The sequence below is a fragment of the Sinocyclocheilus grahami genome, unplaced genomic scaffold, assembly GCF_001515645.1.
Source record: "Sinocyclocheilus grahami isolate Dianchi unplaced genomic scaffold, SAMN03320097.WGS_v1.1 scaffold246.1, whole genome shotgun sequence".
NCBI lineage: Eukaryota > Metazoa > Chordata > Actinopteri > Cypriniformes > Cyprinidae > Sinocyclocheilus > Sinocyclocheilus grahami.
In genome coordinates this window covers 625,019-646,845 of record NW_015505425.1, presented here as the reverse complement: position 1 = coordinate 646,845, position 21,827 = coordinate 625,019, and the positions used below count along the sequence as shown (strand labels likewise).

At 37.3% G+C, this 21,827-nt stretch overlaps 2 protein-coding genes and 1 pseudogene across 2 annotated transcripts in view; all 3 read right to left on the bottom strand.

Annotated features, from left to right (window-relative positions):
* Positions 1-1,478, bottom strand: part of tex30 (testis expressed 30) — a 3,298-nt gene extending 1,820 nt beyond the window's left edge. Inside the window, 3 exon segments of the mRNA XM_016289456.1 lie at positions 829-992; positions 1,348-1,361; positions 1,473-1,478. Of these exon segments, the coding sequence (XP_016144942.1) occupies positions 829-992; positions 1,348-1,361; positions 1,473-1,478 (184 nt within the window).
* Positions 1,194-13,117, bottom strand: LOC107598180 (KDEL motif-containing protein 1-like; annotated as a pseudogene).
* A 3,091-nt stretch (positions 13,118-16,208) lies between these two features.
* The window catches only part of stxbp5l (syntaxin binding protein 5L), a 178,515-nt gene continuing 172,896 nt past the window's right edge, over positions 16,209-21,827 (bottom strand). Inside the window, exons 22-27 of the mRNA XM_016289454.1 lie at positions 20,164-20,403; positions 19,703-20,066; positions 18,595-18,760; positions 17,175-17,286; positions 16,602-16,822; positions 16,209-16,501 (exon numbers count right to left, since the gene is read on the bottom strand). Of these exons, the coding sequence (XP_016144940.1) occupies positions 16,460-16,501; positions 16,602-16,822; positions 17,175-17,286; positions 18,595-18,760; positions 19,703-20,066; positions 20,164-20,403 (1,145 nt within the window). The 3' untranslated portion in view covers positions 16,209-16,459. The remainder of the gene's footprint in view (positions 16,502-16,601; positions 16,823-17,174; positions 17,287-18,594; positions 18,761-19,702; positions 20,067-20,163; positions 20,404-21,827) is intronic.

Genomic DNA, 21,827 nt, shown 5'->3' with positions numbered 1-21,827 from the left:
GACACCCAAGCATGAATAAATGTTTTATTTATTAAGGATGACGACGACGATCAACGGCACAAAACATGCCTAAACAGCGAGAGAGAGAGAGAGAGAGAGAGAGAGAGAGAGAGAGACTGCCTGAATGACTGAGCGCGTCCTCCATCAGGTTAAGTCATATTAATGAAAAAAATTAGTTTGCGATGTCCTAAGAGTAATGTTGTCGTAATATCCTAATATCTTTTCAATGTTTAGGGGTAAAATCAGTACTATAAAGTGAAGCATCAGCTTCAGCTTTTCCCCCTGTAGTTTATCCCAGCGTTTACCTCTCACGTCACTAGCTCCATCTTGAGCCATAGCTCGTGACCGGAAGAGAAGATGAGTCGTTTTGAGGGGGAGGGGAGGTTAACGTTTTTGATTAAAGATTACGAGGGCACATGAATTTAAAAAAAAATAATGAAGTGCATGGATAAATTATTTATAATAAACACTAGAGTATTCAGTAGTATACAGTATTAAAAAATAAGAATTTTCAATTTTAATTTCATGGTGACTTTAAGGAAAATTGCAAGGATTATGTATTTATTATAGTAAATACTATTATTAATTTATTATAGTAATAATAATAATAATACATTTTATATGTTTATACTTTGTTTTATTGCAAGGAATATGTATTTAATATTAAAATATTATTATTAATTTCGACTACTACTAATACATTTCATAATATTTTTTTTCTAGTTTTGTTTTATTATTAAAAAAACGAATACATGAATAAAATGCAGTTGCAATATAAAAATTTTATGTGTATGGTGGTGCATATAATAATGAAAAATAAGTGCTTACTACAACGGCGCTTTAAGCTCTGACTCTGTACAGAATGTTGACCACACTGCAGGTGAATCGCAGGCACGGGCGAGAGCGCGGGCGAGGCTCTGCAGCTGTTTGAAGTGCAGGTCTCCCTCCGTGCTGACGTCAGCAGGGACCGTGAACACACTGTCCAGCTCTTTCTGCTCGAACGGGATTCTCACATTCACCTGCGATATTCATATAAATAAAAAGCTCTCAAACCGTGTTAAAAACGAAGTTCATTAGACAATGCAACAAAATCGTTTTGTAAACAAATTATTTTCCACTCCGTTTACAAAAAGTGTTAAGTTGGATATAATGTTTATAATATATAATTCATATAAACCAGACCAACAAGAGTATAGAAATACAAAGATTTAATACAAAAAGAGAAACATTTAATTAAGACATTGCAGTCACAAGACACTTAATGCACAAAGTCTGTGGTCTCAGAAACCTGAAAATCCATCTAAATGTAATGGCTGCTGTTACATAATGAAATAGGTGGTCTCTTACAGCTCATCTCTGACCTATACAAAAACAAAACAAACACTTAGAAATGAACCAGAGTAAATGCAATTCATATAAACATTTTATCAGAGTAATCTGTTGATCAATCCATGTCATAAAAAGTGTATTGCCCTCATAAACCCAGTTTGTGTGCTTTATGAAATGATAATAAATCCATTAGATACTTAATTAAAAGTATTGGTACAATTTTATACCATATGGTGGTAAATTGTTCACTGTTGTTTCTTAACAATAAATGTTTTATTATGCTGAAAATTCAAAGCTGAACAGTAATTTTTAACAATATGAATAGTATAAAATGTATAAATGGAAATATTTGTATGGACAAAAGTGAAAAAAGTGCTTAATCTGTATGAAGCTATGAAGGATATTTTATTTTGATGGAATCTAGAAATGTTGTGCTATTATTATACACTGATGACTATTATTATACATTGAGTATGGTCAGTACAATCTCTATTATTGTGTAAAATAGGTTAAATTAATACAAATGAATACACACATTTTTGTGATTTTGTTTAATACCAAGAACACAGACCTTTTTATCTTTCACAATAACAAATGAAAAGTTCGTACTTTGGCTGTTCCACCAGCTCCATACCATCTCGAACCTTGGCCTCAGTGACCTGCAGTTCAGCGTACTTCTAAAAACAAAAAAACACAGAGCTGGATGAGTGTAGAAATTGTATTTAGTGTACAAAAGTTTACTGTCAAAACTCAACAGAAAGATATTACAAGGTATATTACCTTTATTTCACAATATGCAAGTTCAGCTACATAATTTTACCATTTGTAATCTTTCTATCCAATCACACACCCTCTTACTTTCTTTGTCCTGGTGAAGCACTTTTATGTAGTTTTTATTTATTTATTTTATTTATTCACACTAAACAAGCATCTTTATCAGCAGTATGAATCACATAAAATTCAAGTAGCCGCTGTGGTCTTGACCTCCAACACTTCCACACCTCAAACGCACACGGGTTTATTGCTGAGAAGGGCTTTGAGGCCAGAACATGTGTTTAAAGATTAATGTTTCCAGTCGATGGTTATGGAAAACCATAAAGGGTTCATGAACTCAGGGGTACGTGTGCTCAGTGACTACTGTGAGCACACAGGAGACTTGGGACCAACTAAAAAAAGAATATATTTAGTGGGGTGAATGCCTCTATGATCACAGAGTGTTAAAAATATGATAAAAAGAAAAATATGTGTAACAAAAATGAAAAAATTATGTATGTATCTACACATAAAAAGTGTATATACACTTTATTTTTTGTACCTAACCCTAACAATAAAAACGTTAAATAGTGTGTAAATACCCAGAGCAGACCTAGAAAGAGTCTTACAGAAACACAAGTCTTTACATGATAAAGGGAAGTGCTTCTAGTCATACTACCATCTTATCAACACAGACAGTATGTGTGCCATGCAGATGGCAAGATGTGCGCTAGCCCTTGTGATTTGTGTCCTTGAGATCAACACATAAAACTTGAACGAAGATGGAAGATCAAGACAAGAAATATATACACACTGATAAATTCATAAAATCAAAAAATGTGAATAGAGAAAATGATAAAGAGAAAAAACAAAGGAACAAAGGCCTGTAGTGTCAGCGAAACAGTGACTGACGGTGTAGTCACTGCCACAATAGACACACAAGAGCACTGAACCAAAGAAAAAAAATACCTGAAAGAGTTTGAAGTAGTAATAGAATATACTGTCACCCATCAGATGAGTTTGTGCAAACCGCTGACCTGCCAGGGCGATCCTTTTTGCCTTTAAACAGAAGAGAAAAACAGAAAGGTGGCAGGATTGTTTGTGCAGTTAGCTGCAGCAGTCATGCTTTAAACAGTGCAATCTGTACAACAACTGCACACATGCGTCTAAAAAATAATTGAGCATTTTCTATTTTTGTACTTTGTTAATAGATTAAAATGAATATAAATTACACCATACACTTCTCCCAGGACTCTGTGATCAAATTTAACCAATTCCCGCATGATCTGTGATTGCAATTGTAATTCTCCCAAAATACATAAATGTAAAAATAATACATTATATATTATATTAATTATTTTATATAATACATATCATATTTTATTTAATGGTTATTAGTTTTCTCACTAATAATCAGTGTAATCAGCCAATTCAGTACTTTTGGGATATGCTAATCATTCATCCATTATATTATATAAAATACAGTGGGTATAGAAAATAATCACCCCACTTTAAAATAATCACATTTTGTTGCTTTACAGCCTGAAATGAAGACGGACACAGTTTTTGCTTTATCCAGCTGTATTTATCCAGTGGTTGAAGGAGAAAAAAGTTAATGTCCCCATTGAAAATCTGTGAAATTACTTGAAGACTGCAGTCCACTAACGGACACCATCAAATTGAACTGAACTTGAGCAGTTCTGCAAAGAAGAGTGGGCAAATGTTGCAAAGTCTAGATGTGCAAAGTTAGTAGAGACAGAGACATATCACACAGACTAAAGGCTGTAATTAAAGCAAAAGGTGGTTCAACAAAATACTGACATGAGGGGGTAATCCTTTTTCCAACTCAGTGATTCTGTTTGTTTTTTTTGACATGCCGGTATTATATCTTTCACTTGGGTGTTATAAGATGCACTGAGTAAATACTAAATACAGCTGGATAAAACAAAACACACCGTCTTCATTTCAGGCTGCAAAGCAACAAAATGTGATTATTTTAAAGGGGGCTGATTCTATTCTATACCCACTGTATATCACACAGAAGATTAATTAAACTAATTATTGAAAATTAGTGTCTTATATTGTTTCTGCTATATATATACATTATATATATATATATATATATATATAATTCAAATAATATAGAACTGAAAAAAAAAAAAGTCTGTGCTCCCACACATTTTAATATGCAATATTTTGTGTTCACATGAGAATGAATGGAGATAATGTACCTCCTCATCATGGTCTCTAGCCCACTGGATCTTCTCTAGTAGGTCACTGAGGTCAGCTTTGAAGGGGATGTAGTGCACCCATGGCTGGAGCTGCATGTAAAAGTGCTCATAATAGATGGAGTCATGTTTGAACACCACACTGTCTGGTAAGGCAGCCTGTAGGCTGCTACTGTCCCATCCACATTTATCTGGTACTAATACTGTTCAAAGACAAAAATACAAGTCACCTCAGGTAAAAATAACACTACATAAAACACTGAAAATATGTGAATTAATTGAATTGAGGATCTATGCTGTGTGTACTGAAGTTCTGTGAAATCCATGCACCTTGAAGAAGTCGAAAAAGGACACATGTTTGACGAGGGGCCCATATAGGCTCTCATCGTGCTTGAAAAATAAGTTGTTGGTTAGGGCGGCATCAAGCATGTCAGGGTTCGCCCGCGCCAGTTTAACCAGCTCAAGACGCTCTTTCCTGCTGTCTCGCCCTCTCCAGAATGCTTTGCTGATCTTCTGCTCCCATGCTGGACCTGTGTGTCCCTGAACAGACATCATGTCCAGACTCACTCTGCCACACAACAAATGATCAAAGGACAAAACATATTTTAATCAGTCAGACGAGGAAAATAATCAGAAATGTAATTTCATGTTGTTATGAACTAAAATATAATGATCCATGTTTTTTCCTCAACAAATCACTGAACTTTTATATGCATCCCCTCAGATTTCTGTCACAAAAATTATGTAAATGTTAGCACAAATATTGCATCTCGTTTTCATGGACAGACATTTTAAGTATTATCACTCACTCATACTCAACATCAATTATATCATATGAATTTTTTTTTTTAGCATTTTGAATTAAAATTAAAGTTCTGTTTATTTCCTAATTTAAATCAGATTTTAAATCATAGAGTTCCTTAAAAATTCATAAAAAGTTTTTTGTTCCATAAAAAGATGTTATCTGCATCTCCGAGAGTCACAAGAGTTTCTTTACCTGCCCATAGTCTCCAATACAGATTCAGTGAGGTCATATGTCGGCATGACAATGTCTTGTGTATCATTGGACCCACACCATGAAAATATCGGGCTGGGCTTCTCAGAGGCCTGTCTTTTCTCCAGGGGCCAGTCCTCCAAATTAACAAAAAACTCAATGTCTGGAAGCTTGACCTGGTCACACGCAAAAACATAAATGGACTGTTAATTTTTCAGTAATGAAATTGCACTAATCAGTCATTAAACATAACACAAAACACATAACACATTATTCAAAATGTATTTCAAAACTTTGGGGTCATTAAGACTTTTTAATCTGTTTGAAAATTATGCTAATGTATTTCTCTTTAAAGGTTGAATTAATTTGATCAAAAATACAGTAAAACAGTCATATGGTGTAATATTATTACAATTTAAAATAAATGTTTTCTATTTTAATGTATTTTAAAATGTAATTTATTCCTGTGAAGGCAAAGCTGAATTTTCATCTCCAGTCTTCAGTGTCACATGATACTTCAGAAATCATTCTAATATGCTGATTTGGAGAACAAGAAACATTTCTATTAATATAAATGCTGAAAGCAGTTGTGTTGCTTAATATTTTTTGTGGAAACGGTGATACATTTTTTAGAACTCCTTGGTGAAAAAGCTTAAAAGAACAGCTTTTTTAAAACAAATTTTCGTAACATTTTTTATGTATTTTCTGTGACTTTTGATCAATTGAATACATCCTTAATGAATAGAAGTAATAATGTTTCTTTTCCATTGGTTAAACTACTTTGGGACATTGCCACAAACCTATCAGCAATACTATTGTAAGGACTAAAATTAGCGTTGTAACATTCCTTAATTTCTTCTTTTTTGATGTCCACGCCTCCACCCGTTCTATGTTAGAGTGCCATCTAATGGCTATGAAGGTAAATGACCTTGTTGTTTAATAACATTATTTACCAGATTTAATAACATTTACCAGATGTTTATTAACATTATTATTACTTAATATAACTTGTATGCATAAATAGTGAGGGTAATACTCACTTTACGTATAAGGGACAGAAGGAAGGCATCCATGAAGATCCTGAATCCGACATGCTCTCCATGTGTTTTTATATAAACCTACACAAACAAAGAATAGAAATGCATGTTATAATGTTTATGTAGTTATAGGCTATAGCAGCAGAAAGCAATGGAAGGCAGATAGAGTGAGGTACAGATATAAAGATAAAAACACTTTCACCCAATCAATGGTCCATCATTCATTTTAAACATATGACAAAAGTACTTATTTCTTTAATTAAAGGTGTAGTAGGAGATCTTGGAAAATGCTAACTTTAGCCTGATAGCACTGAAAGCGAACGTCCCACCTCCCTACAATCGCTGTCCAAAGCCACACCCTCTGAGTGCATATACACTCACAGACCAGAATACCAGAGACAACATTAGGACAATAGGCTACATCAGCGGTTCCCAATTCCAGTCCCCCCCCCGCACATTTCATATGTATCTCTTATCGCGTGCGACGTTTTTTCTATTCGACCATAAGTGCCCTGCAAAGTGGTCATCACCGGATATTCCGCCATCCAGTTTGTTCCATATATGCATTGAAATGTGCGAGACGTAAATTTAAATAGTATTTATTTACAGAGGTATATTATGTCATACTTCACACTTCTCTAGTAAGTTTCGGCTGTGTGTGAAGATGCTGTGTCGCGCAAATCCTTGAATGAATGTTCCGAAGTGAGGTAAACTTCCACGGATTTCCCCTGCTCAGGGAGTAGGAAGCAATGAACACTGTGTAGGGATCATATCGATCGGAACACAGTTCATGCATGTAGCTCACTTCTAACGAGCTGGTTATCTGAATCAGGTGTGTTAACTAAGCGAGACATGCAAAATATGCAGAGCGGGGTGTGCGAGGACTGGAATTGGGAACCTCTGGGTGAGAAAACGTTAAAAGTACTACAATACCAGGAAGGAAGATCGGGTTGTTGATGTTTGTCTGCCATTCTCACTCTGTCTGCACAGCATGTGTGAATGAGCTGATGACGTATCCTGTCTGCGCGAACCGAGTGCGCAGAAGTAAGCTAATACATACGCTGACAGGCAGGTAGGAAAGCCAATTAAAACGCTCGGACCGAGTGTTTTGATTGGACGAACATTTCTTGGTCCTACACCTTCAACAGAATATATAAATACAGACAAATACATTTAGACCACTTGACTTAATGACTGCTATCGGGATGTGAAGAGACTTTCAACCGGCATAACAAAACATGTTTCTGAAGACAATCACCTATTGGGCACTCTACTTTTTCACTGTTGGCGTTGACATCAAACAGCTTGATAATCATGAGACTTGTATTAGTGACCATTAGGTCTATAATTACTGCTTTGTGGTTTGGTTATATATTTGATGTATTTATATTCCTGTGTTGCCACAGAGAATGAGATACTGAGCACTTTTTCGTTAGCACATGTTTAATGAATTTGTTCAATATGTTCCATAAGCTTCTTACTTTTAATATACCTGTCTCTTCTACAAGATCATCTTCTCAGAAAAGAGTAATTAGGTTTAGGAATGTTAAGAATATTGATCCTGATAGTTTCTATAGCATCCAACAAGTTATACTGTTGATAATTATAATTCCATCTTATCATCTACCTTGGATATCCTTGCTCCTATGAAGGAAAGTGATGTCTTATTCACGAAATCATCTCCTTGGTATCCAAATGAGCTTAGGGCACTCAAGGTTAAAAACAGGCAACTTGAGCGGCAATACAAAAAATCAAGCTTAACAGTTCACAAGCTTATGTATGATGAACATTTGATTCAGTACAGTGAGGCCCTTAAGGTGGCTAGAGCTGAATATCTTATAATAGCTTATAATACGCTTATTCGCGTATTATAAGTGATGATGCTGGAAATCCAAACAAGATTTTTAAGACTATTAACAAAATTTTAAAACCAAACAAGTCACCCACACGTTCTTCTGTTCAGCAGTGTAATCAATTTCTTAATTTTTTTGAGGATAAAATTGAATCTATTTATAGGTCTATTGGTTCTCTCCCTAGTTCTGCGCTTCCGGTGGTTCTTCCACCAAGTATTCCTGTGGTTCTGTTCTCTAGTTTTGCAACAATTACCACTGATGACATCTCAAAACTAGTGTTGACAATGAATTCAACCACTTGTATTCTTGACCCTGTTCCAACTACTGTTCTGAAGGGGTGTCTGTCGACAATCAGTCCCCTCATATTAAATATTGTTAACATTTCTCTTATTACTGGGATTGTTCCGTGTGAACTTAAGGTTGCAGCTATCACACCAGTCCCTAAAAAGCCTGGATGTGATACCTCTGATCTAACAAATTATAGGCCCATTTCAATCTTCCTTTCCTGGCTAAAGTCCTGGAACCTGTTGTTTTGGCACAATTACATTCTCATTTGTCATTAAACAACCTTTTAGAGCCTTTCCAATCTGGGTTTAGGACGGGGCACAGTACTCGCCTTGGTACGCGTTATGAACGACCTCCTGGTCTCAGCTGACTCTGGTGCCTCTACCATTTTGGTTTTGTTAGACCTGAGTGCAGCATTTGACACAGTATGTCACTCTATATTACTTGATAGATTAAAGATTTGGCTTGGTATCTCTGGCACTGTGCTTGAATGGTTCAGATCCTACCTTACAAATAGATCACAGTTTGTTGCTCTGGGAAATAACAAATCAGATATTGGTCAGGTCCAATATGGTGTCCCTCAGGGTTCTGTTTTGGGGCCCATATTATTTAGCATTTATATGCTTCCTCTGGGGCAAATCATTAGAAAACACGGTCTTGGGTATTATTTTTATGCTGACGATACCCAAATATACATCAGTTCACATTCCGATGTTACAGTTTGGTTACTAAATCAGCATTTTATCATCTCAGAAATATTGCTAGGATTAGGCCTTTCCTTTCTACACCTGACAGTGAAAGGCTCATCCATGCTTTTATCACTTCAAGAATCGATTACTGCAATTCTCTCTACATTGGCTTATCAGCAAAATCTATCAAACGGCTACAATATATTCAGAATTTAGCAGCGCGTGTTCTCACTCACACAGCCTCACGGCAGCACATCAGTGGTGTCCTCTGTAATTTGCACTGGCTTCCAGTTCAATCGCGTATTGAGTTTAAAACGCTTGTTTTAACCTATAAAGCTGCGCATGAATTGGCTCCTTCTTATGTTTGTGATTTAGTTACCCCTTACATGCCTTCTCGTCTTCTTCGTTCTGCTGATTCTCTTATTCTCTATCAGCCCCACTTCAGATTAAAAACTATGGGACAGAGCTTTCTCTCGTGCCGCTCCGAGGTTATGGAATGCTCTTCCTTTAAACATTCGAAGTGCTCCTACACTAAGTACTTTTAAGAAACTGTTGAAAACCCACCTTTTTCAAATTGTCTATTATGATTAAGTTGTATTTATATGTGACATTGTTGTAGCGCTTTGGGTTGAGAAAAGCGCATTATAAATAAAATTTATTATTATTATTATTATTATTATTATTGCACCTTTAAATATTTTACCTTTAAAACGGTCCACAGGCATCTAAGTGACTGTGATGAGCTCACTGAATGTGTGTATGTGTGTGTACCTGGTTGTTTTTGATGGTGTAGTGGCACAGGCTGTCTCTTCCCAAAGCGCTGAAGAATCTCATGGGCATTACGATCTGGATCCACACTGGGAAAGACAGATAATTCGCTCTCTGTCTGAGAGAAAGAGGTGGGACAGTGCATGTTCTTCTCCCACAATGCACCACTGGGCTCTGGGCAGTCACATGATCCATGATATACTGCCCCTGGACAGTGAGAAATAGGTTAGTGTCAACTTCCAGACATTGTTCATCACTATATGATGAAAGTGGACTTGATTCTACTAAACTCTGAGCACATATGGTGACTTTCCCACCAGCTTATCTTTCAAGAGAATCTGAATGTGCAGATCTGTGTAACTGGCATACTGTACATGCGGTACCGAACCAGGAAGGATCCATCATTCCGATCTAACATCTGGACCCAGATTCTGGCATATGGGTCTGTTGGAGATGTAAACTTCACTTCAAATGTCTTCTCTCCAGGAGATGTTGTGAAACTGAAGATGAGGAAATAACAATAACAAATGCATTATTATTTTAGCCATAATATAAGTAAACTGATGCCTTAACGTGGACATATGAAATGTGAACCTAAATATCGAATGCATAAACAAAACGCTGTTACCGCCCTGGGCAAAACTCAAAGAAAGACCTGTCCAGGGAATTTACCGGCCATTTGTTGCTAAAAATAGTTTCATTTATCACAGAACACAGTGTCAGTCAGGAGGACTGACATGATACGACTAACAGAGACTAATTAATTACTACTAATTTGTCCATTAGCAGATTTATTCAAGCACTTAAACACAATTGCCTTGGATTTAAAGGTGACATACAGTATCTCACAGAAGTGAGTACACCCCTCACATTTTTGTAAATATTTTATTATATCTTTTCATGTGACAACACTGAAGAAATTACACTTTGCTACAATGTAAAGTAGTGAGTGTACAGCTTGTATAACAGTGTAAATTTGCTGTCCCCTCAAAATAACTCAACATACAGCCATTAATGTCTAAACCGCTGGCCACAAAAGTGAGTACACCACTAAGTGAAAATGTCCAAATTGGGCCCAATTAGACATTTTCTCTCCCCGGTGTCATGTGACTAATTAGTGTTACAAGGTCTCAGGTGTGAATGGAGAGCAGGTGTGTTAAATTTGGTGTTATCGCTCTCACTCTCTGGTCACTGGTCACTGGAAGTTCAACATGGCACCTCATGGCAAAGAACTCTCTGAGGATCTGAATAAAAGAATTGTTGCTCTACATAAAGATGGCGTAGGCTATAAGAAGATTGCCAAGACCCTGAAACTGAGCACGGTGGTCAAGACCACACAGCGGGTTTAACAGGACAGGTTCCACTCAGAACAGGCCTCGCCATGGTCAACCAAAGAAGTTGAGTGCACGTGCTCAGCGTCATATCCAGGTTGTGTTTGGGAAATAGACGTATGAGTGCTGCCAATATTGCTGCAGAGGTTGAAGGGGTGGGGGGCCAGCCTGTCAGTGCTCAGACCATATGCCACAAAATATTGACACTTTGGGCCCAATTTGGACATTTTCACTTAGGGGTGTACTCACTTTTGTGGCCAGCGGTTTAGACATTAATGGCCGTGTGTTGAGTTATTTTGAGGGGACAGCAAATTTACACTGTTATACATGCTGTACACACTACTTTACATTGTAGCAAAGTGTCATTTCTTCAGTGATTAACCCAGTAACTTTGTTTTGGTAAGCCTTTTTCTGCAAGTGTCTGAAAAAACAAGCGAGTCAGATTTCGCTCCCTTTGTGACGTGGCAAAGGGATCTTATTATAATATAAATATTATATTACAATATAAAGGAACAGCCCTATTCTGGAAAAGGGGGCGGGGAGCAGCAGCTCATTTGCATTTAAAGATACATGCACGAAAACAGTATGTTTCTGCTTCCTCTCAAAATAGGCATTTTCAAAATGATATAATAAATGATCCGTGGGGTATTTTGCACTGAAACTTCACAGACGCATTCTGGGGACACCCGAGACTTATATTATAAGGGGCATAATAGAATCTTTAATAAAATCTCTTCAATGGTTCTTTGCATCACTTTAAGGATCAGCAGGGAAGTCTTCTTTATGCTGTATATGGCAGATTAGAGACTTAAAAAGTTGTTGATGTTGCATTATAGGTTCTTTAGAAGTGGGTATTGGTCTCTGGGTTTTTAAGCACCAATATAGTTTCCTTAAGAAAGCATAAGATGATCTTGGTGGAAATATTGAGATTCTATTGTGGTTTTATTTTTTTGGTTCTAGCTGAAACCTTTATTTAAGGCAAGACACAGGCAAAACCATTGTTTGTTTTTTTTAGTTATTTTGCTTCCATAACCTTTTTTCTTTCTAACTAGAGGAAAGAAAACATCCCATGTATGCGTTTATTTTATTACATCTATTTGTGTCTGCAGATTTCAATTACAGTAGATATTTTGAAATGATGTTTTCTGAAAATGCTTTTTTATATCATGTACTGAGTCAGAAATATTTACTTACATTCACGTAACTTTACAGTTTAATTTCAATCTATATTCTGAAGGTATTTAAAGAGGGGTGTGCAAAATGTATGCAAATAAATACTTCATGTATATTTCATTAGATAATGTATCGTTTACATAGTTAAGCATAACATATCAGAAAACTATCGTCTTAATGTACTGTGATTTATCAACTGGGGAAGTATGGTGATATCTAATAGTTAAAATTGTACCATTTTCACATGTGGTGTGTTGCCTTAGTAAAAAGAACATTACAAGTGTCTTAATCCGGGGTTTGAACCCACAACCTATATTTTCTAGCCAGATGTTTAACCACTAAGCCTAGTGTCCCATTCTGGTCTTCCAGCAGAACTGACTCACTGTCTTCCGGTGGTGTCCACTGTCTGTATGAAGAAGAACCGAGCAGGAAGGACAGTGTTTGTTTCCAGTCCAGGACCCCTGATTAAAGGTTTGCTCGTGCCTTTGATCTCTGCATCACGAAAATGATGCAAGGCATCATGGGCAGGAAAAGTTTTCTCAACATGTTTAGGGAGGATGAGGACACTTTCAATAGTGGACCCGTCAATTTATCATCACTCCCTCAGAATGACAATGCTCTTAAGAGCTCTTAAAAAAAAAAAATAATAAAAAATAAACCTTTTTAACGATACATTTCGCCACAAACTCTCATTCACCAGCGGTTCAGTGCATACTGTGCAAACCAACCCAGAGACCCTCGTGATAAAATCTCTGCAGACCCAAGGCGCTTATGTGATTGGTCGTTCTCACCTTGTGTACGTCAAAGACGCAGCGTACTGGAAGCTGATTGGCTGTCTACTAGGACGAGGAAAGGCGCCTGTAAATGCTACTTGTAGTCGGCGCTGCTTCTGTGCATTCATTGTACATAAGTGATCCATTAATCACAATGAGTTTAAAACTTGTACAAAATAAGAATAAGGTATTGCAACTCATCAAAAAAAAAAACATTTTATTGAAGAGATTCCAATAACAAAAGATAGATAGATAGATAGATAGATAGATAGATAGATAGATAGATAGATAGATAGATAGATAGATAGATAGATAGATAGATAGATACAATAATGTGAATTTAAAATAATTAAAAATGAATATAAATGGGTTTGTACCCCATGGAACTAATCTGACAGTAAATGTTAGAAGACCAAAAAAATTTAAAAATACACCTTTCTTAGCATTTATATGAAACTAAGCAATCTTCTTTGATCCATATAGGAAAACACATTTAGTTATGTTATGTACTTGGCACTGTAGGTTTGCTCTTGGTTGACATCTTACTAGCCCATCATATTACAGAAACAAACAAGTCTTATGATGTTGTGTACATCAATAAATGTTTATTTCAATTTGATTTGCATCAACATATCTTTCCATTTTATTTTCAAGAACCTCTATAACACTACTAGAATATCGATAAGAATGAAAGGTGGCATTATCCATTTAAACAAGGCCGACGTTGCTGCCTTCTCTGAAGGTATCAGAGGACCAGGTGTTGGGGGTGGAGGAAACTACAGTTAGACCTACAGAACTTCAGTCAGAATATCAGACACGGTACCATCTTTAAACAGGTATGACATTCACAGAGGAATATCCAAATCACATAATTTAGTTCAATGACCATGTCGCTCTCCTCCAGGTTGAACTGTACATTTTCACATAAAAACTGAGAACATACAAACAAAACACCCTGTCTGTGAGAGTCAGTTTTTACTTATTTTGACACTGAAGAGGAATTATTGAAGAATCATTTGAAACAAATATAATGGTGAACATGAACTAAAACCCACAGGTTTCTTCAGCAGAGACCATCTTTAAATGGTTTTGGCATCTTAGAGTCTTGAGTGTCCTCTTGAGTCCAAATCTCCACACATGCAATGTCTTCCTTCCTTAATCATGAGCTATTATTTCAACAAAAGCATAAGGTAAAAAAGGAATATTGCGTAAGAGCCCAAGTTTGACTAATGGTTGATGATGTGTATTCTTGTGAGACTTGAGTTCTTGTTTCAATGCACAACATTTACGTTACTGAGTAGCAGCTTTTATCTACAAAGCCAAATGGGCAGAGGCATGGACTATGGAAGATATGCTGAGATTGTTACAGTAAAGCACTAGAAGGTCAGAGGTCATCAGAGGACAAATCATAGAAACACAACATGAGTCTCAAATACGATTCTGGAAGATTTAGTTTACACGTAACACTAATGCACATGCGAACCGCAGGGCGACTCGCTCGATTTTATCTTTCCAGACACATATTCAAAAAACATGAATATTCATCAGTAGCGCCCACTGATCAGTCTAAACACCATTTCCAAAGTCAATTGACAACCAGAAGACACAACCAAACAATCGTCTGACACTACAGTAGTAAGGTAGAAAACATCGTTTTGACTTTATATTAAAGGAAAAGAAAAAAAAAGAAGAAGAAACGAACGCAAGTTGTCCCTTGTACTGGAATGTGAGGGAAATCTCTCCATGATACATTCAAACTTTGGCAGAGAAAACAAAGGTCACTCACTCGTTGTCTTCAGCGAGGTACAAAACAACGCACAATCTTTGTTACATGTGCCTCAAGGCAACCGAAGAGACTAGAAACGAAATAACAGGCCAGCTGAAATTGATCTTTTAAAGTAAAATGAACATCATGACGGATTAGAAAACAAATCAAACTGTATTTGTACTTCTACAGACACGCATGAAGAGCCAACCCTTCTGTCTGAGTTTGGCTGGCTTGTCTTATTTACACATAAGAGCCCAGAATATCAAGCAAAGATGAGTTAATTCATCGCTAGTTTACAGTTAAAGATACTTCACTCATCTAGAATATGGCACGTTAAGTATTACATATGAGAAACACACTCGTAACGTGGCGCCAAATACATTTTAATACTCGCACTTCTAAAAATATGTCATGTCATACGTCTCTAGGAGAGGGTGAAGTACTTTTTGAAGACAGATTAAAAAGTTTGTGGTGCTTTTTGTGAGCTAGCAGCAAAGAAAACGGAAAAAGTTTGCGTTTGTGACTGAACGTTGTGAGAGTGGCCAGCTGAGTTGCTGTCGGCCTGATTTGCTGTACGAGGGTGGATAAATTGCTGTCAAATATAAAAAAACAGAGTGGTAAATATTCTGAAAACATACATCGCTGAAAGGAACAGTATGGTGTTGTCTCAAAAAAAATAAAAAAAATAAAATAAATAAATATATATTGGCCTTATAGCAATGCAGGTATAGTCTACATTTTTTTTGTTTATATATTTATTTGCTATTTCAAAAAATATAAAGTTTTTTGTCATAGTTTCTATTATTGGCTTAGGTTATTAAATAAAAGTTGTTGATCTTTTATTTCCCTTTTGTTTTAAAGTAACATGCTACTTTTTAATATGGCAGTTTTACGTTTTTATAGGTCATCCATTTTGTTTCATGCACTCTTGTTGATTTCGTAACTTCCCAAGTATCTACACCAGGGGTGCCCAACCCTGCTCCTGGCGATCAACTGTCCTGTAAAGTTTAGCTCCAACTCTAATCAAAGACACCTGCCTTTAATTTTTAAGTGATCCCGAAGACCCTAATTAGTTGCTTCAGGTGTGCTTGATTAGGGTTGGAGCTGAACTTTGCAGGAGCAGGGTTGGACACCCCTGATCTACATGGCGTGAGCCAAATTGATTCTTGTGAGGAGACCCCCATCAACCTCTGTACATAAATGAAGATGTCGTCTGATTTACAACATGGGTATGGAACCCCTCTTACTCTTAAATGCTAATGGTACATGTCCATTGTATCGTAATCTTGTTTTAGCCTTTTCAACCAATAAGAGTAAGACAATCCTATACACAGACAGAAGAGAAGCTGAACAGCCCTTAAGTCCCTCTTGGTCCATCCGTCTGGCTTGCTCTCTCTCTTTTAAAGAGTGAAAGTCCAAGTACCAGAGTGGCACCCTCTTGTGGCACGAGCATGAAACGCACCCTCCCCGAGGATCCTCTAAAACTGATACCACTTCTTGTCTTTGCATTTCAGCATTAGCTGTGGAGGGCGAAAGTGAAAACAAAGAGATTGAATAAGCAAATTAAGATTTATTTGTATTTATATTTCTGTTTTCTCATTCTCTCGCTCTCCTACATACCTCGTGAGCGTGTTTAGAGAAGGTGTCGGCACTGGTCATCATCAGCGCGGTCCTCTCCTCCAGCTCCCCCAGCCTCTGTCCTCTCTCGTCCAGGGCAATGCGAGCTCGGGCCAGTTCTCCCACCACCCCGCCTGCTGCTGCCTTCATGCCCTCCATTCCACCCTGTCCTGGGATGTGCTGTGCCAGGCTGCGGGACGCCTTGCCCGCTGCTGCCTCACCAACTACAGAGCAGGAGAGGGAAAGGGAAACAAGACAGCGTTGTTATTGTTAACTAAAACTAAAGTAATTAAACTAATTCATTAAAATGGAATCTAAATATTAAAATAAGAGCTAATTCAAAATATTAAGACATTTTATAATATTATATAAATAATACAAAAATAACACTAAAACAAGGGAAAATGGGAAAAAGAGAGATTTTTTTTTAGATTTTCAGATTAAAACTGATTTAAACTGATAAACTGATAAAACGGTCATCTTATATGTCAATCAGTCTCCTCATGTCTTAGTGGGCAGTTCTGAACCTGTGAGAATATTCTTACACATGGAGGAGTGATAAATAACTACACTCACACAACTCCTCGCGGTCGAAGGTTTGGGCGTTGCCGCCAAAAAAGCCCTTGAGAAAGCCACGGTTCTGAGCCTCAGGGGTCTCGATGGGTGTAAAGAGCTCCCCTAACATCTCCTGCAATTAATGAAGAATACAGATCCGATCAAATATTGGAATGAAAGAGACAGCAGGATAGTCGACTCAAAACTTCACCAGCAGATGTCAGTATAGTTCCACATTTCACAATGTAAATGTAAAATGGAAAGTTTTGACAAGACAAAACCTCTTTCTTGCTCTTGTGTGTTTGACAGAGACAGTTAAAAAGAAAAAGGCTATGTTTGGTATAAAATACTGTACAGTATGCATTAAATATGGAATACATTTAAAAATGGTATGTGAAACCGTGCACTATGCATTAATAATAATTCAAACAGTAGTATGCCACATTGCTGTGTAGAAGATAGCAAGCAGCCTTCAAAAGTTTTTTTTTTTTTTCATTTTAATTCAATTTAATTATTTTAATAAAATAACGTGGCAAAAAAATTCAAACTGGAAACAAATGATTAAGTCAGTGACATTGCATTGTGGAATACATACACTAAGGTTCAAATATTTGGGGACTGTAAGATTTTTTTTTAAAGAAAGAAATAATTCAATACTTTTATTTATCCACATATTAAAATGATCAAAAGTGGAAGTAAAAAAATTATAATTTCAAATAAATGCTGCTCTTCTTAAGTATCACTGAAACAATTTATCACAGTTTATACAAAAATATTAAACAGCACAGCTGTTTTCAACTGATAATAGTCAGTAATATTTTTGCGCACCAAATCATCATCTTAGAATGATTTCTATAGGATCATATGAGACTGAAAACTGGGGTAATGGCTGCTGAAAAGTCAGTTTTGCCATCACAGAAATAAATTATATTCTAAAATACATGAAAATAGTGAACAGGTATTTTAAATTGTAACAATACATCACAATTATATAGATTTGACTGTATTTACTGTATGTAATAAATGCAGCCAAGGTGACACAAGAGATTTCTTTCAAAAACATAAAAATAAATAAATAAATAAATAAAATCCTACTGACCCCAAACTTTTGAACTGTGATGTATGTTTCATTTCGGATGCATACAAAAACATTTTTTGCATAATGTGCACATGGTACGTACTGCAAAAATAGAATGAATAGTATGACATTATATTATTTCCATCCGAACCAGACAGAGAGGGAACGACAGAGCGAGGGAAAGGACAGAATGACAACCGGTGGAAGAAATTACAGCCGAGATGCAGCAGGGCTCAGCTCAGCAGAGCTCAAAGCATCCATGACAAGCATGACATTTCACTTCAATAACCACCATCAGCATACACACACACACACACACACACACACAACTCTCCTCCTGAACACACACAAAGGCACAGCCACCTGTAGGTTGTCACACATCTCCTGGCTGTAAGTGATTCTCTGTATCTCTGTGGGGGAGCACAGATACAGCGCCTGCCCTCCGTTGGTGAAGCAGAATGTTCTAGCAATGCGCATGTCCGTTAGCGGCAGGTAGCTGACATCTAGCAGAGGCCGTAAACTGGGAAGGCTGTAAAACATATACACATATGAGATAACAGGCTTAGCAACTGCATTCCAATATCCTTTGTATCGCAAATGACAGTGAAAATATTATACCGCACTGAAGGCAGGATTTAGTATGAAACCAACAAAAGCACAGTGCAGCCCTTCTGACTAGAGGTTTAGTGTTTATTTAAGGACTGAACTGGTTTCTGTAATCTGGATTAAACTAAAAAATCGATACCAAAAATGTTTTGAGCTGGTATTAAAGGAATGTTCCAGGCTCAATATAAATTAATCTATATTGACAGAACCTGTCAAATTCTGTCGATTACCACAGATACCTCAGTTTACTCATCAAGAAAATGTGTTCTGGAGGATTTAAAAGCTCATATCTAATGCTAATGCACTTATATTATTCTGTACAGAAATGAATTAGAACATTATCGCTGTAAATAGATTTTAGAAACGGACCCTGTTCCAGGGTTTACTGGTTTTGCATGGCCATAACAGGGATGAAAACTTCAATATAATAATAATAATAATAATATATATATATATATATATATATATAATTTTTTATTAATTCTATATTTTCCCCCTTTCATGCCACAAAGACAATCAATAGAGCTTAAGTTCTGTTCAGTTAATAATTCTATTAATTACCACAGACAGACATTTTTACCTGTCCCTCAGTTTAAATAATAATAATAATAATAATATAGTTTTTAATTTATGTTCCTGTATTATTTTTTTTATTACATTCAGTTTAATTACATTCATAATAATAATTATTATTATTTCTGTTTTAATATCAGTAAATGATCACCAGTTTAGATGTTAGAAATTTAAATAGTAGTTTTTCCATGAGGGCCTAGAACCAACAACCTTCTGTTTACCAGCCCTGAGCTCTACTCACTACACCATAGTTTCCCAATTGAAACAACATCAACAAAATGTTAATGCAAACCTCAAAGTCATTATGTGTCCATTGGCGCAGAAGCAGGCCAGACAAACGCTGTTACAAACCGACACCACGTCAGCCCGCAGCACGAAAGACGACTCAGTGATGTTATGCACATATAGACAGGCCTGGGAGGGCATGAAGAAGACCTTGGCCTGCCTCTCCGAACACACTACAGCTAAGTGACCATCTCCACTGGCCTCCTGAAAAGATGAGGGCGAGAAGTTGACCAGTTTCCGCTTCCGGGGTCGATCTGAGTCATATGGGGCATGTTGGTCCCGCCACACCTCGTAGGGACTGTTTATAAGAGCGCCCCCACAGTCCAGGAAACCAAACCGCAGAACAGAGCTCTTCAGCATTAACACTGTGCCTGAGAGGAAAAACCAGAGAAAGAACAAAAGCATGAGGATAGGAGCATTGCATTTATGGGCATTCAAGAATTAGAAATGGAGGAAATCAAGAGATACCAGCGGGGGCCACAGTAACAGGGTCTTCCTGGCGTTCCTGCTCATCCGTAGGAATGGACATTGGTATGATGAGCACCAAGCCCAGACTTGTGCCCACCCACAAGCATGGCGTAGGCAGGGTGTCTGACTTACGCCCGTACGACTCTGCAAACTGCAGGGTGGTTACAGCCTCTTTAGTCTCCCTGTCTATGCTGGAAACACTAGAACTCCGGGAACGGCTGAATGAGTTTTCTCGACTCTCTGAGAAAGAATGGAGAAGGGGAGAGAGAAAGAGAGGGTGGGGGAGAAGAGAAATGTCAGGAAAGATGGAAGACAGATGGATGAGTAGTAAAAGATAAGGAATACCAAAGGAAAAAAGATGGGAGAAGAATCCTTATGCTGTTAAAAAGTGGAATGACTGAAAGTGGAGTCACTCCATATGTGCATTCACAATTACATTTAAACCACATCAACCAGAATCCAAGTTATAAAGTGATACAGAGGTGCAGTTGCAAACACAACTCTCTATTGTTTTTTTAGATTTGTTATTGACAAAGTAAAACAATAAATAATGTACATGCAGGACAGGGTTCACATATCTATCGAGTTAAAACATTGAAATTCACTTGTGCACATGATCAGACATGTCACAGATTTCATTCACATACACAGAGGACACATAGAACACACTCTCACAACTTGAAACCCATTCGGTGTCTTTACCGTCCTTTTGACCTTGAATTGTTTCCAGGTTCATATCCACTGCATACAGTATTCATATAGCCAGGCCCACACATAAAAATGTTTCTGGACTGATTTACACTTCATTCAATTATTTAAACTCTCTCTCTCCCTTAATCTGAAGCATGTCACTGAAAAACCCAGGCAAAAAAGGCAATTATTTTTTTTGTTGCAATACAACATATATTATGGTAATATATGATTATTCGTTATTGTCATATCTTATTTGATATTCAGTATCTTGATGTGCTATGTCATGCATTACAAGAAAACTAATGTTCTATATTAGAATTTGAGTAGCATTTTCCATTGAGAATCATGTTCAGCCTGCTGATCAAAAGTGTACTGCATTCTCATAACATAAACCCATGTTCTGACAATATAAGAAATGTCTGTTTTCTTATAATGGGTATGTGTATGTAATGATGGAAGGAAAGTCATTTGTGAAGAGAATTCAAAATGTTTGTAGGCATGTCAAAAATATAAAAAAACGTCTCAGGTTACGTATGTAACCCTAGTTCCTCGAGGGAATGAGACGCTGCGTCGAAAAATGCTAGGGGAACGCCGTTCAGCGTGTTTCCACAGCTCCGGGCGGGGGTGGATGATCATACCCTCCGCCTGTGAGAGGAGATCTCTCCTGACGGGAATCTCCCACGGAGCGCCGTCGAGGAGAGAAATCAGGTCCGAGAGCCATACTCGGCCCGGCCAGAACGGGGCTACTAGCAGAAGACGGACCACATCCCGGCGCACTCTCTCCAGAACCCCCGGGAGCAGAGCGATCGGGGGAAAGGCATACGGCCACGTCTGTACCATGGCATCCAGCCCCAGTGGAAATGGATGATTTAGAGAGAACCATAGGGGACAGTGCAATGTCGTGCGAGTCGCAAACAACTCCACCTGAGTTTGGCCGAAGACTCTCCATATCTGCTTCACCCCCCTGGGGT